This window comes from Rhodamnia argentea, chromosome 2 (genome assembly GCF_020921035.1).
Source record: "Rhodamnia argentea isolate NSW1041297 chromosome 2, ASM2092103v1, whole genome shotgun sequence".
NCBI classification, from domain to species: domain Eukaryota; kingdom Viridiplantae; phylum Streptophyta; class Magnoliopsida; order Myrtales; family Myrtaceae; genus Rhodamnia; species Rhodamnia argentea.
The window spans coordinates 7,790,511-7,814,364 of NC_063151.1; the positions used below are offsets into that span (position 1 = coordinate 7,790,511).

The window sequence follows — 23,854 nt, forward strand, 5'->3', positions numbered from 1 at the left end:
CCTACATGGAATGGCTGGAGCTAACGGGAATTTTTTTTATATTATTTTTATATTCTTAATAATTTTTTTAATGATTGAGAAAAGAAAAAGAAGAAAAACCAAAATATTTGTTAAAAAATTATTTAACATATTTAAAAATATCAAAAAAATATCCAAGTCGGCGCAAACCATGCCACGTATGACAACCGACGTCCATGTCAGCAAATTTTGGATCAAAATTGAACAGATTGACTCAATTAACAAAATTTCAAAAGATTTAGGATTAAATTAACACCAATATAAAAAATTTAGGACTAAATTGACACCAATAAAAGATTTAGGACTGAATTAACTTCGATGTAATATGTTTATGACTTTTTTAACACTTTTCCCAAAATTTCAGCAGCCCTTGACCAAACAGCCGGCCGGGTGAGAAAACAAAGGTTCATTTCTATCAACTGGCCTCATTCCTCTCATTTTCCAACATCCTACTTACTACAATAAGATTCCTACGCCTCCTCAATCAGACAGACATAGCAAGTTTCACAAGAATCCATCCCCACCTTACAAAAGCCCTGAATACTAGATATGACCTCCAAATAATTTGATAATAAGAGCGATTTCATCATCTGGGAAAAATCTGGAGGGCGACAAGCAATTCATGAACTCTTCTCCAACTCCAAGAATTCATGAGTTCTCTAGTCTGATGATATGACACCAGGAATCAAAATGTGAAAGCCGCAGATGCATAAGTAAACATAGACTGACTTGTTCACATCAGAAAGCTCGAAGAAATTGCAGTACCCAGCATCTGATACAGACAGGTTTTGTCTGCACATTGCATGGAAATGCTGCACCAAGCAGATCACCAAGCTTGTCATGAAATGCTCACCAACTAAATCTAGTTGGACCTAATAAAAGCTCAAATCGGTCACATTCAATCAATGGATGTTTAAATTTCTAGCTCTTTCCAACAGTGCAAAGTTGTTACATCCAGACCATTACTGAACCTGAAGTAGGTGTGACAAAGCTACCAGATTCCTTCTACAAACACTAGGGTACATCTGCCCTTCCAGTATCAGGATATTCAAAAGACAAGATGTAGCCACGATAAATCTACAGTGTGAGCAAATTTTTTTAGGAGAACCTGGGTTACACCTTGAATAAGCAAAGATTGCCTGAATAATGTACAACAGACACAAATCAGTTTTGCCCTCTGACTTGACTTCAAAATATTCCCCTTCCCCAAAAGGGACTCGACAAAACTGACATTGTGAAGCAAGGGAATGCCGTAGAGATGACCTAAATTTATTTACACGACAACAGAAGAGAGCAGTTGCTCAACTTCAGGACCTCAATTTCATTCACCTCATCCTTGATGAGTTATGACAGGTTGGCTGGTCAAACATAACATGCTTTGGGTACATCAGACACATCACCATATTCTCTGCCAATGAAATCCTGGTCCTGTGAAATCTCAGCTCCGAGGAGCATAGAAAGAACTTGGCCAATTCTACGCTATGCTTGGTCAGCCATTCATGATGAAGCTCTTCTCCATTGCTTCTTACCCTTCAACTGGTGCAACTTGAATGGACTCCAGCTCTTCCTGCGTTTGGAAGTCTCACAGAAGAGGCCAGAGGCCAGGGCTTGTTGAAGCCATAACTCGAATTCTTCCTCTTCATCCATCATCTCCGCATCCAGATCCCATGGATACCTACTTGAGTTAGATCTCTGTGTCTTCCTTTCCAAGCCAACCATATTCACATGGAAGCTTGGACGATGAGTGTTGGGCCGACAAGCCATACCCTGCATGGATACAACTGATGAGGACCACAGTGAAATGCCCTTCCAAAAGACTCATACAACATCGTTGGGCATTCGAGATACAATTATAAGGATGATTGAAATCCATCAAAAGCAAAAAGGAAAAAAAAATCAACTCAGAACAACCAAGGTGTTTCTTGCTACTTGGCAAATTATAGAAACAGATTTTATGGAGGCAAATGCTGAAATGGAGAATCCTAATTATTATGATCTGCCAAGGAGCTTATTATAAGGATTAGAACAAGAAAGTGTCCGGGATTACAAAGATAACCATTTTGATCTTCGTCCCCCTACTTCGATACATGAATGACTGATGAAAAATGAAAAGGACCCAAAGCAGCACCATCTAACATAACTCGCTTCAGAACCACTCAAGAAGAGGTGCAGCAAATTAAAAAAATCACATCCAGCTGAATTTCTCAACACTCCCTTGGAAAGGTTAATGACATGAAGAGTCTAAAAGTAGCGGCCAAAATCACTTTCCTAAAATCAAGCATGTTACTAGAGTTAAAAATATAGGCATATCTTTGACCCATGACAGCAGTTGCACCTTACAGTTCATAAATGCACAAAAATTGAGTTAATAAGCATTCATCAGTGTTATGCGATGGATACATATCACTGGAACAGTGATACCTTATCCACGCATTTGAGAAATGTCTACTGTTGTTTCTTTTTCACCTAGTTCTTTTTCCTACTGATGATAAAGCCTTTTCCTTTATTGTTTCAAACTCCTAAAGGATAATAATGTTTAAGAGATATCTATGACACTAGCTTGCCGACGGGTGAATGAACTAAATGGCAAGGAAGTACTGACCTGGCAGATGGCCCATTCTGACACATCAAAGATCTTGCTTTCGGCACAGACAAAAGCCCGGGGTATTTCCACCTGAAGGACAAAAGGAAGCTGCCTCAGTAAAATGACTATACCATCAGAGGAAGCTGCACATCTATACTAAAAAGGAACAATGATTCTGATTTTGTTTTGCAATGATCGAATGAATTTCCAGTGACCCTGTATCAGTTAGAAAGAATGCTTGATGAATCAATAGGCGAAGAAGTAAACTTTTCTGTGGTAATGACAATGAATATAGTACACATGGAGATCACACACGTCCAATGCAGTCTGACTCAAGTGGCACACATGTTTTATGGAAATGGGAAAACAATGGGGATAGAGGTCACCCTCGTGAGTTGTTCAACCAAATATCTAAAATTTCACTAGCTGAGAAAACCAAAAACGCACTTAAAGATAATTATTTCCAGGTTATAAATGAAATGAATTTTGTTCTGTTGATTTGTTCAAACATTCAGGAAAAAGGACTTTGGGACGTTCTTATTTCAATTGTATATATGAGAAAGGAGGGACAATTTATGATATGACCAATACATTCTAGAAAGAAGAGATAGGACAGAAGAAAGACTCATCGGAATTTTATCTTGGGGATTGGGCTATATTGTAAAACACTTCACATAACCAATGCCAGAAGAACAGTACATAAGTGAGGCCCCACCATATATACACTAATGACCAATGGACAAGGAATAGCACATCAAGTATTTCAGGCCGATTGCAGGCGGGTTACCTTTTGAGGCCTATTAAAGACCAATGAGCCGTTGTATTCAACCCATCCATCCCCATCTTTGGCTGGATGATGCTGGCAACAATCCTGATACAAGAAAAAGTAATTCACACAAATTAAGAAATGATGTGCCTTATATGCTTTTTCCTCTTTTTATTTTTTAAGTTGACAGATTTTGCTTTGAGAAAAATTGAAAGGAAAGAAGCAATGGAGGTAGAGCAAATGAGAAGAGGACCTACCTGACACCATCTAGCATTGGTCTTACTCCTATTGGTACACACCCATACATGAGATTTTCCACACTTTGTGCACTGTATACGTCTCGACTCCTCAGCACGATAATCCTCATTTTCCTGCTTATTAAATGATGACTGTGTAGCGCGAAGCGAGGATATTTACAAAATGAAACACACAAAAAATGCAGAAGCAAAGTGCAAAATCAGATCAGAGAGACAAATACTTAGGCCACAACAGGCGGAACTAACAACAACAAGCATACAAGAGGCAAGGGTGCACATGCATGGGCAAACACAAGATAGCACTCCCAGAATCGCAGCAAATTTCGCTTGTCATTTGTTCCCCAAACAAACTCCACAGAACACTCTATCACATGCAAGAGAAAGGGGGGAGTCACAGATATTGATGTAAAATAAGGAGCTAAAGACAATGTGAAATCAAGGGAAGGCATCCGGATTTAGGATAATAATGCATAGGCTACGCAAAGCTCAATCAATTGGTAAAACTTAAATCATTTTGAAAACTTCTGCTGACGTTTTCCGCATTATACAGAAATAAAAGCATGGGGATAAACTCTATTGTGGAAGGTGCTGAAATTCTTATAGAAGCACTATGGCAGAAGTTTCACCTGATGTGAGTGGGACTTTTGACAGACACTCCTACTCCTGCTTTCTTCCTTCTTCAGTTGCTCATCGTAGTCTCTCTTCTTTGTAGAATCTGAGAGGACCTGTTGAGAAACATCCACTTTGAGAAAATCTGAAGCCCAATGGTCTTCGTCTTTCTAGTTTTTCCACGTGGAATAAAATGGAAACTAGCTGACCAGTGCATTAACAAATGCATCACAAAGGGAAATGCTCACCTCATATGCACATTGAAGTTTCTTAAATGATTCGCTAGCTCGTGAACTTCCCATGTTTTTATCGGGATGCACAAGCATGGCCTGCAAGTAAACATGTCATGTAGACAACAAACACCTCATTAAGCAAAAAGAAGTATGGCAGAACCATTACTAAATGTTAATCAATAACAAACATCTCCAGAAGCTGCATATTAATGCCACATCATTTTAATGAAGCAGTTGGATTTTTTTATTTTTATTTTGGTTTAAAACAACTAATGGAGTTTACCACCTTGATGGAAGACTAGAGGATAATGATCAAGAGCCTTATTTATCATTTCTTCTCCAATAACAGTTCTAGAGCCTAAATTTACATCTTGATTTAGATTCCTAAAATAATTTTGTGTGACATACTAAGTAACAATATATGAGAAGCTTCAGAATTATTATACCCTCGTGAATGAGAATTTAAGGACCTCATTATGCCAAGCAGTAGGATAACATAAAAAAGAAAAAGAACATAAATGATTCCTACATATCGCCAAAAGAAAGACTAACGATTACATCAACCATGCATTCAGAGTACCCACCTTTTTCCGATATTCCTTTTTCAACATCACAGCATCAATTTTCTTGTGACGAGGAAACCCAAGTGCTTCATAATGATCCACACTGTTTAATATCCTATTCATCTCATCTAATGAACTGGTTTCTTCTTGTACCACCTTATTTCCAGATAATTCTCTCTGCTTACAAATAAACGATGAGAAAGCAGGCTGTTTGCTAGATGATTTACATGAATGCAACTTCTCAGGCTCTTCATTCAGAGTAGAGAATTCACATTCTCCAGAGAATTCATCTTCAGTCAGTGTTTCCGACTCTTTCTGCTCTTCGGAGTGCCTTTTCTCAGAAATATTGTCACAACACTGAAGCAAATATGTCAGCACGTCATTTGAGAAGAACGCAAGGTTGATAGAGATGAAAACACCATGCCATCCAACTCGAACTTTGACACAATAGATGGCGTAAATGGTAGCCATCAATATTACCAGACGGGCATGACTGCGGGAGAACAAGTAACCTGCATTTGGGTGTTCCAGAATCTAAACATTAGCATTATAGTCAAAGTTGGACTTTACTTTTAAAAGTTGAAACAAAAGCAACTTTCAAACTGATTTCCTCGTTATAGTGAATAGTTCGAATATATATACTTGCTAAGGTTCCAATATTAGATCCCTATGGTAGCACAATCTATAGCATAACACGATCTACTTCTAGGTAACTGCACTTCTCTTTAAAGTCAGGTAAAAATCATTCTCTTCCTCTGAATACGTTGACTAGTACCAAAATTCAAGGGAATTCAGATTGCCTATAGAGTGATGATTTGACTTTCTATTAGAAAAAAAGAAAGAGAGAGGAAATAAGTACAATTCAGATTATGTCTACAGTCTACTCAAAATTGGAGCATGTTTAGTACAGCTACAAGATTTTAATTTACAAACACAGTACATCTACAGTGACAACAGTAACAATCGTAACAGAAAAGAAGGATGGAGACAACTCAAAGTGAGTAAAAGAAGTCCAGCTGAAAAGACCAAGGAGGGATTCTTCATCAATGAAATAGCTACTTAAATTAGCAGAGAAAAGCCAAGAGCTACCCACTTTCAGACAAGGTTCTTGCTACAACAGGTAGTAACTAAGATGCTAATCGACATAAAAACAAAGCATCTTCCATTAAGGAATGGCCCACTAAGTGATTAAGTTCCTCTCTTGAACAAGATAAGTAGCTAATCTATTGGCTAGTGCATACTAGGCTAGCATAATTACCCAACAGTACATTCCATGCCACCTTCATTGCACACATCTTATTTTAACCTCAATATGCAACTTACTCGAGATTTCCTCCATCTTATTTTTTTTCTCTCCTGAACAATGCAGCAGCAGCATCAAATGGAAAGGGCTATTTGGGCCAAGTACAGCAAGAAATTAATATCTAAAACTGCTAATGACTATCCACATGAAAGATGCATGAAAAGAGCAGCTGCAAGGATGAATCAAATGACATGGAGTTTTAGCAAGCATCCACTCCGCGTATAAAGCATCTCTAAACAGATGAAGATCCACAAGGACGGTATCGAGGAAGCTAAAAAAATCCAATAGACTGATTTCTATGTACATAGAGAAAGAAGCCGACTTATACCTCCTATTATAAACAATGTTCCCGTTATCCAGAAGTTAGCAAACATCCATAAAATTAAAATAGCAAAGAGTCCTACAATAAACAGCCCAGGAGTAAATCCCAAGTACTTAACCGCAGCTCCAGCAGCTCCCTGAAAAGTTAAAGGATTGAAAAGGAAAGTCAGTGGCATTTCTCTGAGATACCCAGAAAAGGATAATGAAGCTCACATCGCTTGATAAGATCAGGTATACATTCCATCAAGATTTTCTAGGTATAGTTGTTACTGTAAATACATAAACATCATGCACAGACAAGTCTATATTGTCCATTCGATTCCTTTAACTGATTTTGATAACCAAGCATCGAGATCAGACAGAAATTGCTAATTCAGCATCACGAGGTTGTGTAGAAAGAACGATTCAGATCAGACTCGGAAAGAACATATCATCAATGAGTCAACAATCACCACCAAGAAAGCGATCAGGAAATGTAGAAACTGAATTGCAATAAATACATTAAGGAAACAAAAGGGAAACAGCTGACAAAGACAATAAAAGTCCAAAAAGATAACATCCACATCAGACGCGCAATAAATCCCACACCGACAGACGCAACAAGAGGAAGAACCTACCATACTTAAAACGACATAAATCAAGCAAGGCATTGAAGTGAGGCTAAGGAAGCAACTCCACATGATGACAAGTAGAGAGGCTGAACCAAATCCAATAACGGACTGAACACCCCGGAAGAAGCAGTTCCTCCAGTAAAGCAACGATAGAAGCAACACCTTCCGAAACTGGGAACACCAACCCCACACCATCGGCCAATGCCTCTCCACAAACACACAGATTCTATCTCTGACGCGCCACATCGCGTTCTTCGCACGCGACAAGGCGTGCTTCTGAGACAGGACCCATTCCCACCCCTGCTTAAACAGCCGTATGTCCTCCATAGCCCGATCCAGCACTAGAAAGTATATAATCAGCAACTGGGTGTCGGAACTTCGGTAGACCAAGCAAAACCCAGACGATTACAACATCTCAGAAGGGGAAAACGATCTCCAAAAGCTGGAGGCGAGCTTCATCTCCGAGTGGAGCAAAGCTTATTTAAGATCCAGAGGCCTCCATCTCGAGGGCCGAGTCTGAGCTGCAGCTGAGAGAGCACCAACTGCATCACAGGAAACCACTGAATTCGATCACGTTCGCTGGAGGGCATTCAACTCGAATTGCTTCCCATGTACGTCACCCGGAAAGCGGAAAAGGAGGAAAAAGAAGCGCGAGTCAGGGAAGCAGCCCGAGAATCAACCAAATATTCTTCTCCATTCTTGTCTTTTGACTGTAAAAGCCCCCGCAACGCAGCAAAGCGGAGCCGGGTCTTCTTCTCTTTGGAGCTGGAGAACGAGCCGAGCTGGAGATCAATCTCGGAGAACTCGTGAACCCTAGAGGGAGGGGGGGGACTCGAGGAGCTGAATCGAGAGAAGCCAATGTGGGTTCTTCTTCGCTGGTTTCGGTTCAGAGAGAGAGAGAGAGAGAGAGAGAAGCCCTCGCGAGAAGCTCGGGTAGTGTCGTGGTTCAGGGAATGCCCGTGAGGAGAGACAAAAGGCTTCGAAAAGGGGAAGACTGGAGGAGAAGGAGAGAGGAGTGAGGAGGGTCTGCTTCTCGCGTTTTCGTTTGCAGGGAATCCACTCTTTACATCAGTCGCGTCCTGCTTTCTCGCCTTTGCGCTGCTTTGCTTGCTCCAATGGCTTTTCGTTTGCGGATTAGGGCGAAAACCGGACAGGGGCCCACACTCTCCTCCTTCCTCTTCCTTTTATTTTTTTTTTTTTGTGTGTGTGTGTTTTTTCTCCTACCTTAAAGTCTGCTCTCTTCACTCTCTCAACTTCTACTCTGCCGACTCCCACAGCTAAAAATTAAATGTTGATATTTGACTTGTCGTACAGAGCATAGTAAATATATTCCAATGGCCTCCTCTCCTTGTTTAAAATAAATACAATAATCCCTAAATTCGTTAAGAATTGAATATGAATTAGGCACACCACACGGGAAATTCGATTTTCAACACCACTTGACGTGAACAATCCTGGATCGGGCCATCATATATTTGACTAGTCGGATATCTAATTAGCTGCTCGAGAAATGGCCCCTCGGATATGCTTTAAAAAAAAAAAAAAAAAAACTCTCTCGTGATCGGGGATGGCGTGTCTTGGGAAGCGGTCTCTCTTGTCGAAGGATTCCTGCTGCCGAGTTCCAGAAATTCTCTCGATCCATGTGAAATGCATGTCGTGTATGGTTTGGAGTTGAGGTAATTTATCGCAATGTTTAGTATAATCATTGCTACCAGGGTTAGTTGATGAGAGAAACGGTATTTATTGGCATCGTCACGGCGATGACGGATCAGAATTTCTCTTGCATTATTTGCTTATGCAAGCCGATGGGATATTTCAGACAAGGGGAGATGCTTATAATCGTGTAGATACGGCAGGATTAAGGCGCTGGATTTGGCAATTTGGGGTTGACCCAATAAAGAAGAAGAAGAGGAGGAGGAGGAGGAGGAGTTGGAAGTCACGGCGGTGGGTTGACCGGAGGGAGTGGATGTGAAGGTGGGTTCATTCAGGTGCAGGTATGGTGATGGCAACCACCAAACTTCGACCCGTTCCGAGGGCCATCTTCCTCATTGGACGAGCGTTCAGAAGAAAACCATATGGAGACGACACCCCGCAAATCATTAGTGGCGATTGAGAAGAATAAAAGGGTTGGTGGGTCAACCACACAAAAGATCCCAACTTGATCTTCTTCTTCTCTTTTGCCGTTTGCGTGTTGGGTCTGTATGGCACTCCCAATCGCGAACGTCAGCCGGAATGGTTAAACCCTGAACGGAATGCCGTTTGCACCATACGAGTAAACATCTCGGTTGATCAGCTTCCGAAATGTCCAATTAGGGGTGTCGATGGGTCGTGGGTCGCGTCTCCATGAAAATCGACCCAACCCGAAACAACATAGGAATGTACTTGACATTCCGACCCAACCCGACCCGGCCCAAAATACTATAGCCATAACCTAAAGGGGTCAGGTCCAGCCGATACGAGTCGACTTTCATTATCTATTTTTTAAAATTCAAATTATAAGGTTTGATTTGTTTCATGATTTTATTTTAAAATGATCACCCATACCGCTTAAAAATACAAATGAACGAAAAATATTTTCATCTTTCATGAAAATGTTTACACATAAATTATTGTCAATATAAAAATATTTACTATTGATATAATTGATCAATTTTATGATAAATCATTCATTTTTTACCGAACAAATCTTGTCTAATGAAGCAGAGGAGAAGAGGGAGGAGGAGGGGGGGGGGGGGGGGGGGGGGGGGTGAGGAGTTGGGGGGGGGGGCCCCCTTTTGAAAACGGCAAAAAGTTAGCTACTCTGTTGAAAGCGGCAATCGACATGCTAAGCTTTCCTATTCTTCTCTTTATATGCAAATATATGTGTATATATGTTTGTGTGATTTTTACAATTTATTGGTATTGTGTACAATTCCTTCCATTATGTAATGATTCAACTATTTCTTAATAGTGTAATTTCGCTTTATGTTTTATAGATCTCACTATTTTGCGCACACCACAACATGTGTTCATATTTTCTATTTTCAAAATGGGAGACTTATAGCATGTTTGGTAACGTCTATGTTTCTCCGATTCTATTCCATAGAACAAAAAAGAATCAAAAATATGTTTGATAACGCAAATGATTCTGATTATGCTCTCGGGAACACTTTTGGACCAAAAAAAGTTGGTTCTCCAAAAAAATAAAACTTTTGAGAATAAAAAAAGGCAATGATAGTCTTCTCTCACTTTTGTCGAGCGCCCGTGAGGCGGGTCAACCCGACTTGGTCCTGATAATTTTTTTAATATAAATTTTGGAAATTAATAAAAATAAATAAAGTATAAAAAATTTGCAAAAAATGTAAAATTCTACAAAAATTCTAAAAAAAATCAGCAAAAATTTCAAAAATTCAAAAAAATTCTCAAAAATTAGAAGATGGGTCATTTCTAATGATCAATCCTATTTTTGATGATTTTGCCTTCCGATTTCTTCCAAATGGCAATTTTACCCCTCATGGGCAAATCGTTCTAAAAAATCCCAAAAATTCTAAAAAATCTAAAAAAGTAGGAAATAGGTTCATTCAATTGGCCATTCCTGTTTTTGATGATTTTTCCTTTTGATTTTCTAAGCCTTGCCTAATTTGTTGCCGGAATGCCATTCTACATCGGTGACCATTCACATGGTATCTAAGGGTAGAACTAAGCTACATATGAGACAGAGATGGATTTTACTCACTCTGAGCAATAAAAGATAATTAAAGTCACCTCTTTTATTCTTGGCATATGCATAGCCTCAAGAGAATCATGAGAAAAATAATAATTTTAGCGTATTATCCTTCCAAGGAAAAAATATCGAAGCATCCATTTTTTTACCAAAAAGATATCATGGTGCAAGAAGATTGCAATTGTGGGGTTTGAGGAAAGTCATCAAATGTGATTATTTAATTATTTTATTAAAATGACAAATTGAGAAAAGAAACTATTTTCCAAAATAGAAATTTTGTGCAATTACCAAACGCGTTTCTATTGCGGGAACATAAATTTTATGTTACTAAACACGTTCCGATTCTCTAAAACTTATTCAGGGGGAACAAAAATGAAAAAATTATTTTAATCGGAATCACTTTTTTTTAACAAAAATGTTACCAAACAGAGCCCTTAGTTAGCGGGTTTCCAATTTTTATATAAAAAGGTTATAAGAAGAAAACGATTTTCTTGTCTTGTTTAAAGAAACAAATCAAATTGATAATACTCCAACAATCAAAAATACATGAACAATGCAGTTGCAACTTTTAAAATAATGGATAGTACTCTCCGACCAAAGAAAAAGATTATGTGAATATTGCTTCCAAATTTGAAAAAAAAACTTAACAACTCAAAAAAGTATTTGGCTAAGTTGATCGTGCCCCCAAAACAATGATAATGGGACGGTCAGTTTATGGCCACAAATTTGATTTGTGGAAATTGGTCACTTGCTTATTCGATTTCAGTATTTTGACTTCACATTTTCCTTTTTCTTTTTCTTTTTACTTTAATTTTTTTATTGTAAGCTAAAATTGAAAAACAAAATTATAAGATGGCCCCATACAATCAAGGCTCTAATGAAATATATCTAATTGATAACATTCAAATAATAAGTTGCAACTTTTAAAAGAGTAAATTTTATTCTCCGACCAAATAAAAAGATTATGTGGATATTGTTTCCAAAATTATGAAAAAAATCTTGATGACTTTGTTTGGGTAAGAGTATCGTCACTCAACGGTGCAACTTGAAATGTACATGTTAGACGTGAATTTTTGGCTGACAAGCATATCTCAAAAATATGTGATGTGTACATATTATACGTGGACTTTTGGTTGATAAGCATATCACACATATATGTTGTGAGTACATGTCAAACGTGGATTTTTGGGTGATAAGCATATCACTTGAATATGTGATTTGCATGGGTCCATCACTCTAATGGATTGTCATTTTAGCTTTTCTCAATTCTCAATAACTCAAAAAATAAAATAGAAACATACTTATACTATATACTTTATCTTCTAATTTTAGCTTACAATAAAAAGCAAAAAAAAGTAATAAAAAAATAAAATGAGAAGTCAAAATAGTGAAACCGTATTAGCAAGTGATTTTGTTTCTACAAATCAAAATTATGGCTATAAATTGACTGTTCCACCATCTGACTTTGGGGGACGGCCAAATAAGCAATTTCCCTATAAAAAAAAATAGGTATGTAATTATTTTGTATGAACTTCCAACTATTGTAGGATTGTGTAATTAATTAAGTCATAACTTTGGAGAAAGGTTCGATAATTTGTGCTTCTTTGATTGCAAGAAAGTAAGAGGTATTCATTATCATCGAAATGAATGAGTAACCATTTCATTGTGCAACTATTTTGTTATTGAGTTCTAGTTTTAAACTATGGCGGCTCTGATACCACATGTAAGTCGTCAAAATCTTTAGAATGGCATCTAAAATCATCGTAGATAGAATCACGAAATAAAGGGAGAATTGGAATGCATTGTTTTTTATGTTGAATATGACGATCCAATGCTCGAGCGCTTCTCCTCCATTTCCCTCCAAATCACCGACTATGCATCGAGGTTAGAGGAAGGACTTGAGTTTTATTCATAGAGTTTTTAGCTATACCCTCTCATCACGGACCGGGTTCAACTCGACCTATACTAAGCAGCTCTCATATTAAACTAATTAAGAATATTTATATTTTTTCTTTATTGGACTAATCTTATAAAATGATAATTATAATATTAATTAATGTAGCCCACATTAGAAAAATTCTTATCCCACATCACTTGAATATGCTCGTGTTAAATTTGTTTGTCATTTGCTTCCGTGAATCAAAGAGTTAGCTACTCTTTTGAAAGCGGCAATCGACATGCTAAGCTTTGTATATTTCATGTCTCTTTGTGAGTTTTTTTCTCACCAAGTTCTCTATCTAATTAAGTAATGATGTATGAAAAGTAAGAAAAGAACTCTATAAATATTTTACAATTACTTATTGATGACATGGCAAATTTGTTTTGATTGTGCCATTCATAGCTATGGGCAGAGGACCCCAAGAAATGTTATCTACAGAGTAAAATCTATGAATGATATCACTTTATAGACTACATTTATCAAAGTGCAAGAAACGGGGGAGATTAGAACCTTGATGTGCTCGACATTGGCTTTACCTTTACTTTTTGTGCCTTTGTAAGTTGGGAAGGAGTGTTTTAAGTGTGTTTATTTCAGAAAAAATATTATGATAAACAACAATGTTTTTCAGGAGATTGTTTTTCAAGAAAATATTCCTTCCAAGAAGATATTCCCCCATTTTCATGTTAAAAAATCTAATATATCAATTTTAAGCATTTTTTTTTTTTTTTTGTGGCAAATGGATTTCCGTTGACTAATCATTTTCAGCAAATCAAATGCATGAAAGTTCAAAAAATTTCCCGAAAAATTCTTTCATTTCATGATAAAAGAAAATGCAATCGGGAAATCATTTTTCAGAAAAAAAAAAACACTTTCCCCTTGTCAAGTTGGAAAATTAATTTTTTCTTAACTATAAGCATGCATATTTTATTTGATCATAAGTGATTTTACGTTGATTGATTATTTTCAGCCTACCAAACGCATTGAAGTTTAAAAAATTAATTCTTGAAAAATTCTTTCATTCAAATAAACACACATTTAGTAAACATTGACTTGGATATAAATACCATCTCAATCATTAATACCATGAGATTTGAATCACACTTATGATGCGTTTATTTCGCTGAAAACTTCATTATGTATGAACATATTTTCTATAGAAATCATTTTTTAAAAAATATTTTTTCTTCATTTATATGGTTATTTAGGAAAAGTGATTTCTTTCATATGAGAAGGAAAAGTCGTTCCCTCCTCACCTAATCTAAGCTTGTTGTTGTCAATCTCTAAAAAAAAAATTCATTAGTTTTTCATCATCAAAATATCGAAAAATCGAAAAATAATTCTTCTTTAAATAGACGGACCCTTAAAAATCTATATTAGGACAATTTTTGTTTTTGTTTTTTTGGTCAGATAGATTATGACAGTTCAGACGGATATAATTTATCCTGATCCATAAATTTCTTAGATAAAGTTGGGGAATGCCATTATCCAGATTTGAACAACAAAGGCACTGCCACGTGTGATCCTGTAATTTTCTTGTCGCTTACGTGGACGTCACTGTACTCGAGCATTCTGGATCCTTGATCCACAGTATTAAAGAGCGGGCGTGTGTGCGTGCAGGAGAGCGAGAGAAGCAAGCAATAATGGCAGCCGCAGCGATGTGGTCAATGAGCCTGAAAGCACCAGCCCCGTTCGCCGTGGAGAGATCAACATCAGCGAGAGGCCTTCCTTCTCTTGCCCGCACTTCTCAGCTCAAGGTCGAGGCCAGTGGTAAGAAGATCAACACCGCCAAACCATATGGTACCCTCCCCTGTCTTGCTCTGTTTAACGAGGTGCGAGAATCAGCGTTAGGAACTTGGAATTGAGTTCTTCTCATTCGTGTCTGGCGTGACAAATCTATGGCAGGTATCAATGGTGGCATGGTCTTGAGGGATGGAGCGGATGCATCAGGCAGGAAGGGGAAGGTTGGTACTTAACTTGGATTGGATGGTTACTTTTTGTTTCACCGTTCAGCTTTGTAGAACCCCAGATCAAAGCCAACGCCTTTCCTTTTAGATCAGTAAGCACGGAGCGAATACATACATGATATTCTAACGAACCTTATACCTACGTCCATTAGTTGACGATGTCTCGTCCACTTTGGATGAAGTACTTTGAAAGCGTCACGTAGAAAACTAACCAAGCGGTTCCCAGGAAGACTTAATGTTGCACATGTCTTAGGATTAAGGCTGTCTGTAGCAGAGCTGTTGCCACGTAACAAATATACTCGAAGCCCTGTCAGCTTGATGCCTTTTGTAACGATATTCGAAGCGTCACGCTGGATTTCCCTTTTCACTTTCTAATGGTCGGCATCTATGGAAATGCTTGAATTCATGGGAAGGGCGTGTACCAGTTTGTGGACAAATATGGTGCCAATGTCGACGGATACAGGTTAGCATGTTTCTTCTGTTACTTCCCTCCCTTTTTTCCTTCCGGGTGTCTGGATGAGTCTCTCTTCGGTGTCCAATTTTCTGTAATGGGCTTTAACCGAATGACCCAATTTTTTTTATTTATATTTTGTAATAGAGATTTGTGAAGTTGATAATGTAACAATATAATAGATTTAATATGGGTCGAAAATGAATTTAAGTGTATGATTTATTTTTAAAAATATAAAAATGGTTAGCTGATCGCCCGCTGCCCCCTCAATTGTCGCCTTTCACTACTAGTCCCTGTCGCCGTTCGCCGTCACCTGCCACTATCGCCATCATCACCACCATCTCCGTCGGTCGCCGGAGAAAAATAAAATTAAATTAAAAAACATTTTTAATGATGAAATATTTGTGAATAAATAATATTCTTTTAAAAAATTAATTATTAGATTTTTTATTACATGATAATATTTTAGTATATATATATATATATAGAGTAAATGAATTACATAGATTTTTTTAAATATTAGTGTGATTTAATAATATGGGTCAAAAAGGATCGGGTCAAGTATGGGTCAATTACAGATTGGGTATGGATAATTGAATATAGGTGAAAATGGATTAGAAGGATATATTCGACTCGATCCGATCCACACATTTGAAACCTCTAGCTTTACCGAAGGTGGACTATAACAAAATAAGGTGCTGGGCCATGGAGCAGAGAATGGAAACGAGGCTAACTTTTAGGCTACCATGAGCTTCTCTTTTAAGGTTTTTGAGAGCGAAACACAAGACCTCTCGTAAAGTGTAGACCGAGAGGCGAGAAGCACATCTGTGGTTTGTGTAATTCTCATCTCGTGGATGGTGGAGGCAGAAGTTTCATGCTCATTTGAGTGACGAGGAACATATTTATCGGAGCGAGATCGTTTATCGTTTATTATCCAAGAGAAAAAGCTTGATGGATAGATACTGAATTATTATTAGCTCAAGCTCCCAAATCAGAAAGAAGGATATTTGCCTCGCTGCATTTCTAACTGTAGTTTTTAGCATCTTGCGCAGGTTGCCTGCTGCCTCTCCTACTGCTACGTATTTTTTGTCGTTTGATGTTACATGACATGCATGGACAGATTTCCTTGTATATTGGTTTTTGCCCCACTTCTAACTAAGCCCTTGTTTGCTTCGTTACCATTTGTACAGCCCCATATACTCACCTGAAGAATGGTCTCCCAGTGGGGATGTCTATGTTGGAGGTTAGTAGATCTTATCCTACCAATTACATTGCCAATGCCTAAGCGTTCAGGCTCGGAATTTAAATTTGATGATTATCAATGTTAAGTGCCTACAATTATGTTCCAGGTACGACGGGATTGACCATTTGGGCTGTCACTCTGGCCGGTCTTCTCGCTGGAGGGGCTCTTCTTGTTTACAACACCAGCGCTTTGGTACAGTAAAACTGGCACAGCGTGAATCAATTCTCGCTGTTATATGTAGCTGCTGTAAGAATAATCTTAAGGTTACTGTACTTCGTCCTTATGTACTGCCAAGGGTCGTGAGAAACCTTATGTACTGCCAAGGGTCAGGAGAAACCTTGTGTCTTGTGAAGTGTTGAGAATGCATCGTTTATGGTCTAACCTTGTTTGGCCAGGAACGTCCAATGATCTTTTTGCTCATCTGTGTCGTAGATAAGAAGATGTGAAACATTGGGAATGAGCGAGTTCATCTTCAGAACAAGAAATCAAAGGATCGGTCTAAAACTCCTTGAACTCCTCTTATCAAGGAGTGTCGTACTATTGCGCAATTTCCCTGATGGTTGAGGGGAAAACTGGAGTCAAGTGAAGAAGTCTGAGCAAGCTCCTGTCTTTTCTTGTTCTTGACTTTACCCACTTTTGAATCTGACATTAATGCAATTCACAAGATAATCACACGACAGACAAGTGAAATACCAATGGGAGGAAATAGACGTGGCCATAAGTTTTCTGTTTTGCATCTATAGTAGCTTTTTCAGATTTCACATGTTAACTACTCTCTTTCCACTTTTCTTTCGGGTAGGCAGCTCTTTTCATCTCTTTACAGCCTTTTCATCTCTTTACAGAGTATATAAAGTAGTACAATAGAAAGAAAGATCACGGAAAAGAATGAAAAAAAAGTTAAAACAAGTCATTGACGCCCTCAGACGAATAGCAAAAGGGTGCAAATCGGAGTGCATGTGTCTGACTGGTTAAGAGGTTTGTCATCATCATTACTTGAGGCAAAATAATAGCAATGAATCGAGAAAGAAACTCAATATCACAAATTGTTTTTGGGCAAAAGGAGTCAAGCCCTACCATCCTAACATCTATGGACCGCTCTTGATTTAAATTGCATAAAGCCTGGAATCGAGCAACTCGGAGCTTCTGCCACTAAAGTTCCACGAATTCTCGCATTTTCAGCCACTTCAAGCCCTTCCAAATTATGAGAATTTACCAGTCAACCATCAGCAGGGCTCGCGAAACCGTAGTGGTCCACGGAGGAATCTTATATTGAAATGTGCTCGGACGCACTTCATAGTTCCTGTGGTCCATTCTAAGACATCCATGAACTGACCACACGATCTCCATCTCATTGGACTTCCTCAGATGTCTTCTTCTTGAAGGGGCATGGGCAAGTTCTTACCATGAGGAGATCCCACCAGGCCAATGCCCTCTGCCATCCTCAGCCGAACCATCTGACGTGCCGAAATGAAGACCGTTTCCGAAAATCATTCAAACAATAGCAACTTAGCCATATGTTTAACCAAAAAGGAAAGGGCATGGCGTGAATGAACAATTGTCCAGCTCCACTAAACATCACAAGCAGATATTAACAAGGAAAGGAAGATCAGCAGCATCATACCTTCTCTATCTCCTCATGTAAAGGAGGGTTTTCTCTCAGGTATTGCAATGCTTTGTCTCGTCCCTGCCCCAATCTTTTGCAGAAATAAATAGCAGTAGAAAGCCAATTAGCAATAGCAATTGTGCTTTTCAAGAGAAGTAGATAGATCCTCTACTGTTAGAAACTGGACAAATTCCCAAAATCTCATAACAAACAGAGGACTAAGTGTTTCTACTCAATGAGCAAATTCCTACAAGTTGATATTCTCATTGCCAGCAATCAAAGAATGATGGAACACGGGAAAGGAAATGGGTTTCTGGTGTTCTAGTAAGCAGACAAAGTCAATCATCAATAACATAGTGCACTGGAGGAAACAGCATCCTTGCCAAGGATGAAAGAAGTTGAGAAAGTAGGTGTTGCTCAAAATTGAAAGTACTATGTCTGCTTCAAGTCACATCCAAGAGAGACTCATAATGGCAGTGCCTGTCCCAGAAGTATATTAAAAGGAGAAGTTTACAATTGTAGAAAAAAGGGTTTTTTGGTGAAATAAAAAGTTCAGATATTAACCTATGGTCCCCATAACTATACCAAGCACCCTTCTTAGCCACGACATCCATCATTTCAGCACAATCCAAAATGCATCCCTGCACGTCAAAGTACTATATCATTCAAAGCTCAAATATGATGCATTGGCAAAGACAAGTTTTCGTAATAAAACACTAACCAGTTTACCCACTCCCTCACCGAATATTATTTCAAATTCAGCCTGCTTGTATGGCCTTGACACCTGCAACAGATTTACAATTATTAAGGACAGTAGATCTCCATTCAAATGGACAAAATTGTTAAGGAGATAAAAGTTCAGATGACAATCTAGATATCTGAGGCTGGAATACCTTACTCTTTTGCACTCTCACTCGAACACGAACTCCAATTTCTTCATCAGCCTACAATAGCCCATAGTTGGTCTCATACATTTTACTTTTGCACGTATATGAATCAATGAGATAGCTAATCAAAGGAAAGGGGTTAAGTAAACAGATAAGACTACAAAATGGAGTCTATCATACTTACAGACTTAATCTTTCCAGTTGAACGTATTTCTAGGCGAACTGAGGCAAAAAACTTTAGTGCTATTCCTCCACTGGTAACTTCAGGATTCCCATAGTACACACCAATCTAATACAAAAATAAAGGCTTTACTTAGCTCTATGGAAAAATCAATCATGACCAGTGTTGTTAAATATGCACGGTGTGCAAACTGGTTAGGTTGGTGGTTCATGGAAAAACGGTTGTTAATCCTTGACAAGAACGGTTTATAAGAGAAAGTTGGACCTGACCTAAGTGCAATTGGTTTCACCAGCTAGCACACAGATCATCACTACAATGGCAAACACTATTGAGAAAACTCAAAAGGAATGTTGAATGATGACCTAAGGAATGTTCAATTCTTGTGATTGGAGAAAGTTCAACAGTCTTCAATCACAAGAGTTACGATGTTCTCCAGATGCAAAGACGACAACATAGTATAATACACATATATGAACCATTCATACCTTATATCTTATCTGATTTAAAAATATTAGGGTACATCCAGCTTTAGAGGCATTTCCAGACATCTTACGCAAAGCTTGACTCATCAGCCGGGCTTGCAAACCCATCTGCTGCATTCCTATCTCGCCCTATTATAAGAAAAAAGTGACACAGTGCTACGGCAATTTTTACATTAAAAACAACCAAAGGAAATAAAGCAAGATAGCCACCTCAATCTCCGCTCGTGGAGTGAGCGCAGAGACAGAATCAACGCAGATAAGATCTACTGCTCCAGAGCGGCACATACGATCTGCAACTGCAAGGATTGGCGAGAAAAATTTGTTCATGCGTAGTGAGCTCAAAGAGAAAATATACCAAGCATCATTTCTATGATCCTTCTTTTTGTCAGATTGAGAAGACTATCTAGCCAAAGTTACAATGCGAAGGAGGACATGTTACTCTCTAATGCCATTTCCCCATGATCAGGTTGGCACACAATCAAATTTTCTACATCCACTCCCAAGGCTTTAGAATATGCTGGATCAAAAGCATGCTCTGCATCAACAAGCATTGCATTGCCTCCTAGTTTCTGCAACATTAGCACATAAAAGCTGAATGTTGGTTTTAAAATAGACATTGCCATTGATAAGCATTGTGCTCTGGGACCAAAGATAAGTGATAACATTAAATTGGGAGGAAAAAAAGAGTATATTATCAAACCTGAACTTCAGCAATTGCATGGAGTGCTAGGGTGGTCTTTCCACTACTTTCTGGTCCAAAAATCTGTACAAATAAAAAGGATGCAGTTTCGATACATTTTAGTGGAGATTTGCCACACAGGAAAGGAGGAAGAGAAGCTGCACCAATGTCAATGACACGTAGGCAATGGGAAAAAGCATAATCCAATTCTCAATCTCAAACTCTAACAAGCATTGTTCTCTCCGATGCATCGGGACAATACAAGACGAAATCATTGTCCAGATATGTCTTACTAAATCAGATACGGCATTTTGGTCACGTAGCTAATCGAAAAAGTGCTGCCTAGCTATCTCAGAATATTCCTCATCAGCGAATAATTCCAAATTTCAAAGGCTAAAACCTTTTCAACAAAAGCCAAAGTGCTGCCCAGCTAATAAGCATAGATACGGAGAACTCATCCTAGGCGGAAAAACTCACAATTAGAATGTAGAAAGCAGAAGCCTTGCGCAGAAATTCCAAAACGCTTAATTTTTGAAATCATTCTCCCATAATAAGTGCCCGCAATGGCCTGATTAAAAAGCTGTTCAACATTGAGATTAATGAGCCTAACAACACCCTAATTTTCCTATTTATGAATACCTATTGACTACCGACTAATATCCATAAACATACTAAAACAGACGCATTAATAAGTAATCAACTTCATGCTGATTATCAGCTTCTCTATAACACATTGTTTAGCCCCGCACAATTGACTTTAAAGATCATTTCGGAAGAAGCAACCACAACAATATTCTGTGTCCTATACATGGCCGGATAAACTAAGAGCTACATATGGTGGGGACTTCATGATAAGATAAATGCATAGACAGAGAAGCAATACCTCTACAATTCTTCCTTTGGGAAGGCCTCCACCTAAAGCTAAATCTAGAGTCAAACATCCACTAGGAAATGTCTCACTGTCTTGAAAGAGAGAAAGCAAGTGTAAGCATACTTCACTAAAACATCGCAACCATATAATGCAATGTAACTACACCATGGAGGCTGAAGAGTGAACAGCACAGAAAATGACATTGCACAACCACGTATAGCAACTCCAACATGGCATCAGGTAATGCACCTGCTAACATTCTATGAATCACACACGTAAAAAAGCTGAAATAGATAGAAGGAGGAAACATAGCAAAGAAGAGATCACGTACACCAGCGCACCACCAGCACTGCCCAGCCTCGTAACGCTTCCTTTTCCAAAGGAGTTGTTTATGTCATTCATTGCAGCTTCCAAAGCTTTTTGCTAGAAATCATAAAACGAAAAAGGTCCATATCAGAAGCAGTCTTTAAAGAATGACAAGGCGTAACAAATGCCACCTAAATTCATGATCATGCTTTAGTAGATAAATGAAAGATGATACAGGACTAGTTTTTAAAGATAGTAGCACCCTATCCAAATTACAGTCGACGAGGTCCTTAGTACGCGGTCTTGTTTTCCATTGGCAGATTAATAATCGTAGAAATTGATAACAGCTGTATTACAATGCAGTGGCCTCTTTAACAGGCCTGTTCCGTGATAAGGAAAATGGGATAAAATCCCATGATAGCAAATCGCTCAATGTGACCTAGTATATTGGTGCTAGTAACATTTTTTGTAACTTTCCAGACGGATTGAGTGATCGTCATGGACCCTAGAAAACATTTCTTTTAGCTTATCAAGGCAATGAAGCTAGCAAGACAATATAGCAACAAGCAAGCAGAACGCATCATAGTGCAAAATCCTATGCCCATCCAAGTTGCCCTCTTGCAATCATCCTGTTCTGAAGGGGAAACGCACGAGGGTCACCCCTTGAACAAGAAAATAGACAGTCCAAAACGTCTGCTCCTCCTAAAAACCGAAAGTTAGCATCATCTTTCTCACAGTATTGCACGATTTCTGGAGAATATGAGCGAGGTCCAACGAAAACACAACTGAGACTGTTTACCATTCGGTGTCTTTGTCTTACCCGGTCGAGGAAGCGTGAGTCCGGGTCGAAAGGGAGGGCGGAACCATTCACTCTGCCTTCGAGCTCACACTGAACGTTGAGCTTCGGTTTGACTGATTTGGCGAGGAGGCGAGCGCGGGAAGCTCTGAATCGCGGCGCATAGACGAGTGGCCTGGTTTTGAGAGCAGCGGCAAACTGGAGCTTCAGAGAACATGCCGCGTCCGTGCTCGGAGCAATTGCGCGGGAATTCAAAAGCTCCATTGGAGCAGACACCGAGCCCCGAAGGGAGAAGCAGAAGCTCCTCGCGTTGCTGCAGCTCCGGGTCGGTCGGGGACCTGAGGCATCGAAGGCGTCGGAGTCGGATATTTATAGCTTTTTCTCTTTTTGCCTATTTGCCTTTGGAAAAAACATGAAGTTGGGAAAAGGGAGAACAATTTTAAGGAAAACAAGAGATATGGAAAGAGGTTTTTCTTAATACTGTCTGAACGCATGATTCACCGTGGGGGAATTGAATGAATTTTAATTTAATCGATCGTGCTTGAAAGCCAAATTTGTGTAATTGTTGAGTAATAATGACTCGATGATAAAATGACGTTGGATAAAGGGACGCCGCTAAGGATTCTCGATGAACGGATCCCGATCTTTCGATGATTATCGAGTATAAATAAAATAATATAGCCCTTTAAAAGTAAAAATTTTAATTTTTTTTTTTGTGCTGCGACATTTTATATGGGTGTCAATGAAATAAATGTAAGAAAGTGTGAGCTGAGGACTCTTCCGTTGGCAGATTGAAGAAATTTGTGTGGAGTGCACTCGCGCAAGAGGTAAGTGACGGGGAGAAGGAGAAAGAAATGTTATCGCATGTATTAAGAATCGTTGAACATCAATTTTCACTTTTCGTTTTTGTCTAAATCACTCTTTTTTTTCAACCCTAAGCATTCGAAATACACAATATGCAAATATTGCACATTGAATAACATATATGTTCTTTTTTTCATAATTTTTTGAAATGTGACGGCAGAGAAAAATAAAATACATTTTTTTAATCGTCAAGAAACAAGCCCTTAAAAAAGGGAACAAAGTGGGCGTGAGCAAAAAAATTTGTTCAAACCATTTATTGGGCTTCGGCCCAAGTTCATGAGCAGCCAGAACGGGCCCACCATGGTGGACTCGGAATAAGCCCATTGGCCATGTTGTCCCAATTGCCATTTCTCGCCCGTTTTCACTCCTCTTCCTTTCTGGTTTCTTCTGGATGGTGGGCCTGGGTCTGGATCATAACTTAGGCTTTTCTTTTGGACTGCTAGAGTTTGGACCTGGAGTTACCATCCAACTCATGTGCATACTTTGAGAGCTGAAAATGTTGACGGTCTCATGAGGTTTAAGACAAACACCACCCGAGAGAGAGCTAACGGAATCCCCTATTTTTGTATCCAATGTTTTCACATGCCAGTTCCGATCTGTTCCTCGTTCGAAACAAGCAC

At 38.7% G+C, this 23,854-nt stretch overlaps 3 protein-coding genes across 6 annotated transcripts; 1 reads left to right on the forward strand and 2 right to left on the reverse strand.

Annotated features, from left to right (window-relative positions):
• Positions 1 to 1,088: 1,088 nt before the first annotated feature.
• Positions 1,089 to 8,350, reverse strand: LOC115738598. Of its 2 annotated transcripts, none has more exons than XM_030671251.2 (9): positions 7,272 to 8,350; positions 6,662 to 6,791; positions 5,052 to 5,542; positions 4,483 to 4,563; positions 4,252 to 4,350; positions 3,626 to 3,730; positions 3,390 to 3,473; positions 2,621 to 2,692; positions 1,089 to 1,785 (listed from the first exon to the last, which is right to left on the reverse strand). In XM_030671251.2, exons 1-9 carry the CDS (start codon positions 7,590 to 7,592, stop codon positions 1,516 to 1,518), a joined length of 1,653 nt encoding a protein of 550 aa, XP_030527111.2. In that variant the 5' UTR covers positions 7,593 to 8,350; the 3' UTR covers positions 1,089 to 1,515. The 2 variants fall into 2 exon arrangements, with proteins under 2 accessions (XP_030527111.2, XP_030527110.2); XM_030671250.2 differs by having other exon boundaries at positions 3,626 to 3,739.
• A 6,154-nt stretch (positions 8,351 to 14,504) lies between these two features.
• LOC115738601 (photosystem II 10 kDa polypeptide, chloroplastic-like) lies at positions 14,505 to 16,888 on the forward strand. Of its 2 annotated transcripts, none has more exons than XM_030671256.2 (5): positions 14,505 to 14,704; positions 14,810 to 14,868; positions 15,279 to 15,334; positions 16,513 to 16,565; positions 16,672 to 16,888. In XM_030671256.2, the coding sequence occupies exons 1-5, from the start codon at positions 14,548 to 14,550 to the stop codon at positions 16,764 to 16,766; spliced, it is 420 nt and encodes a 139-aa protein (XP_030527116.1). In that variant the 5' UTR covers positions 14,505 to 14,547; the 3' UTR covers positions 16,767 to 16,888. The 2 variants fall into 2 exon arrangements, with proteins under 2 accessions (XP_030527116.1, XP_030527117.1); XM_030671257.2 differs by having other exon boundaries at positions 15,285 to 15,334.
• Positions 16,889 to 17,558: 670 nt separating this feature from the next.
• LOC115738599 (DNA repair protein recA homolog 1, chloroplastic) lies at positions 17,559 to 22,766 on the reverse strand. Of its 2 annotated transcripts, none has more exons than XM_048274922.1 (14): positions 22,681 to 22,766; positions 22,395 to 22,650; positions 21,600 to 21,691; positions 21,281 to 21,356; positions 20,419 to 20,481; positions 20,158 to 20,287; positions 19,929 to 20,014; positions 19,722 to 19,847; positions 19,240 to 19,344; positions 19,062 to 19,112; positions 18,890 to 18,952; positions 18,733 to 18,809; positions 18,187 to 18,259; positions 17,559 to 18,019 (listed from the first exon to the last, which is right to left on the reverse strand). In XM_048274922.1, the coding sequence occupies exons 2-14, from the start codon at positions 22,632 to 22,634 to the stop codon at positions 17,927 to 17,929; spliced, it is 1,275 nt and encodes a 424-aa protein (XP_048130879.1). In that variant the 5' UTR covers positions 22,635 to 22,650; positions 22,681 to 22,766; the 3' UTR covers positions 17,559 to 17,926. The 2 variants fall into 2 exon arrangements, with proteins under 2 accessions (XP_048130879.1, XP_048130880.1); XM_048274923.1 differs by having other exon boundaries at positions 17,559 to 17,871; positions 17,910 to 18,019; positions 22,395 to 22,725.
• Positions 22,767 to 23,854: the final 1,088 nt, after the last annotated feature.

What these genes read in the sequence shown, in the direction of transcription:
- LOC115738598 (XM_030671250.2), bottom strand. Translation starts at nt 7,592, where the DNA reads ATGGAGGACATACGGCTGTTTAAGCAGGGGTGGGAATGGGTCCTGTCT. An exon ending in AACTTCAATGTGCATATGAG is followed by an intron (nt 4,351 to 4,482) that starts GTGAGCATTTCC and finishes GTTTCTCAACAG; the next exon opens with GTCCTCTCAGATTCTACAAA. An exon ending in CCAATGCTAGATGGTGTCAG is followed by an intron (nt 3,474 to 3,625) that starts GTAGGTCCTCTT and finishes TTCTTGTATCAG; the next exon opens with GATTGTTGCCAGCATCATCC.
- LOC115738601 (XM_030671256.2), top strand. Translation starts at nt 14,548, where the DNA reads ATGGCAGCCGCAGCGATGTGGTCAATGAGCCTGAAAGCACCAGCCCCG. An exon ending in CAACACCGCCAAACCATATG is followed by an intron (nt 14,705 to 14,809) that starts GTACCCTCCCCT and finishes AATCTATGGCAG; the next exon opens with GTATCAATGGTGGCATGGTC. An exon ending in CATCAGGCAGGAAGGGGAAG is followed by an intron (nt 14,869 to 15,278) that starts GTTGGTACTTAA and finishes GCTTGAATTCAT; the next exon opens with GGGAAGGGCGTGTACCAGTT.
- LOC115738599 (XM_048274922.1), bottom strand. Translation starts at nt 22,634, where the DNA reads ATGGAGCTTTTGAATTCCCGCGCAATTGCTCCGAGCACGGACGCGGCA. An exon ending in TGAGAGTGCAAAAGAGTAAG is followed by an intron (nt 18,953 to 19,061) that starts GTATTCCAGCCT and finishes AATCTGTTGCAG; the next exon opens with GTGTCAAGGCCATACAAGCA. An exon ending in GTGAGGGAGTGGGTAAACTG is followed by an intron (nt 18,810 to 18,889) that starts GTTAGTGTTTTA and finishes TTTGACGTGCAG; the next exon opens with GGATGCATTTTGGATTGTGC.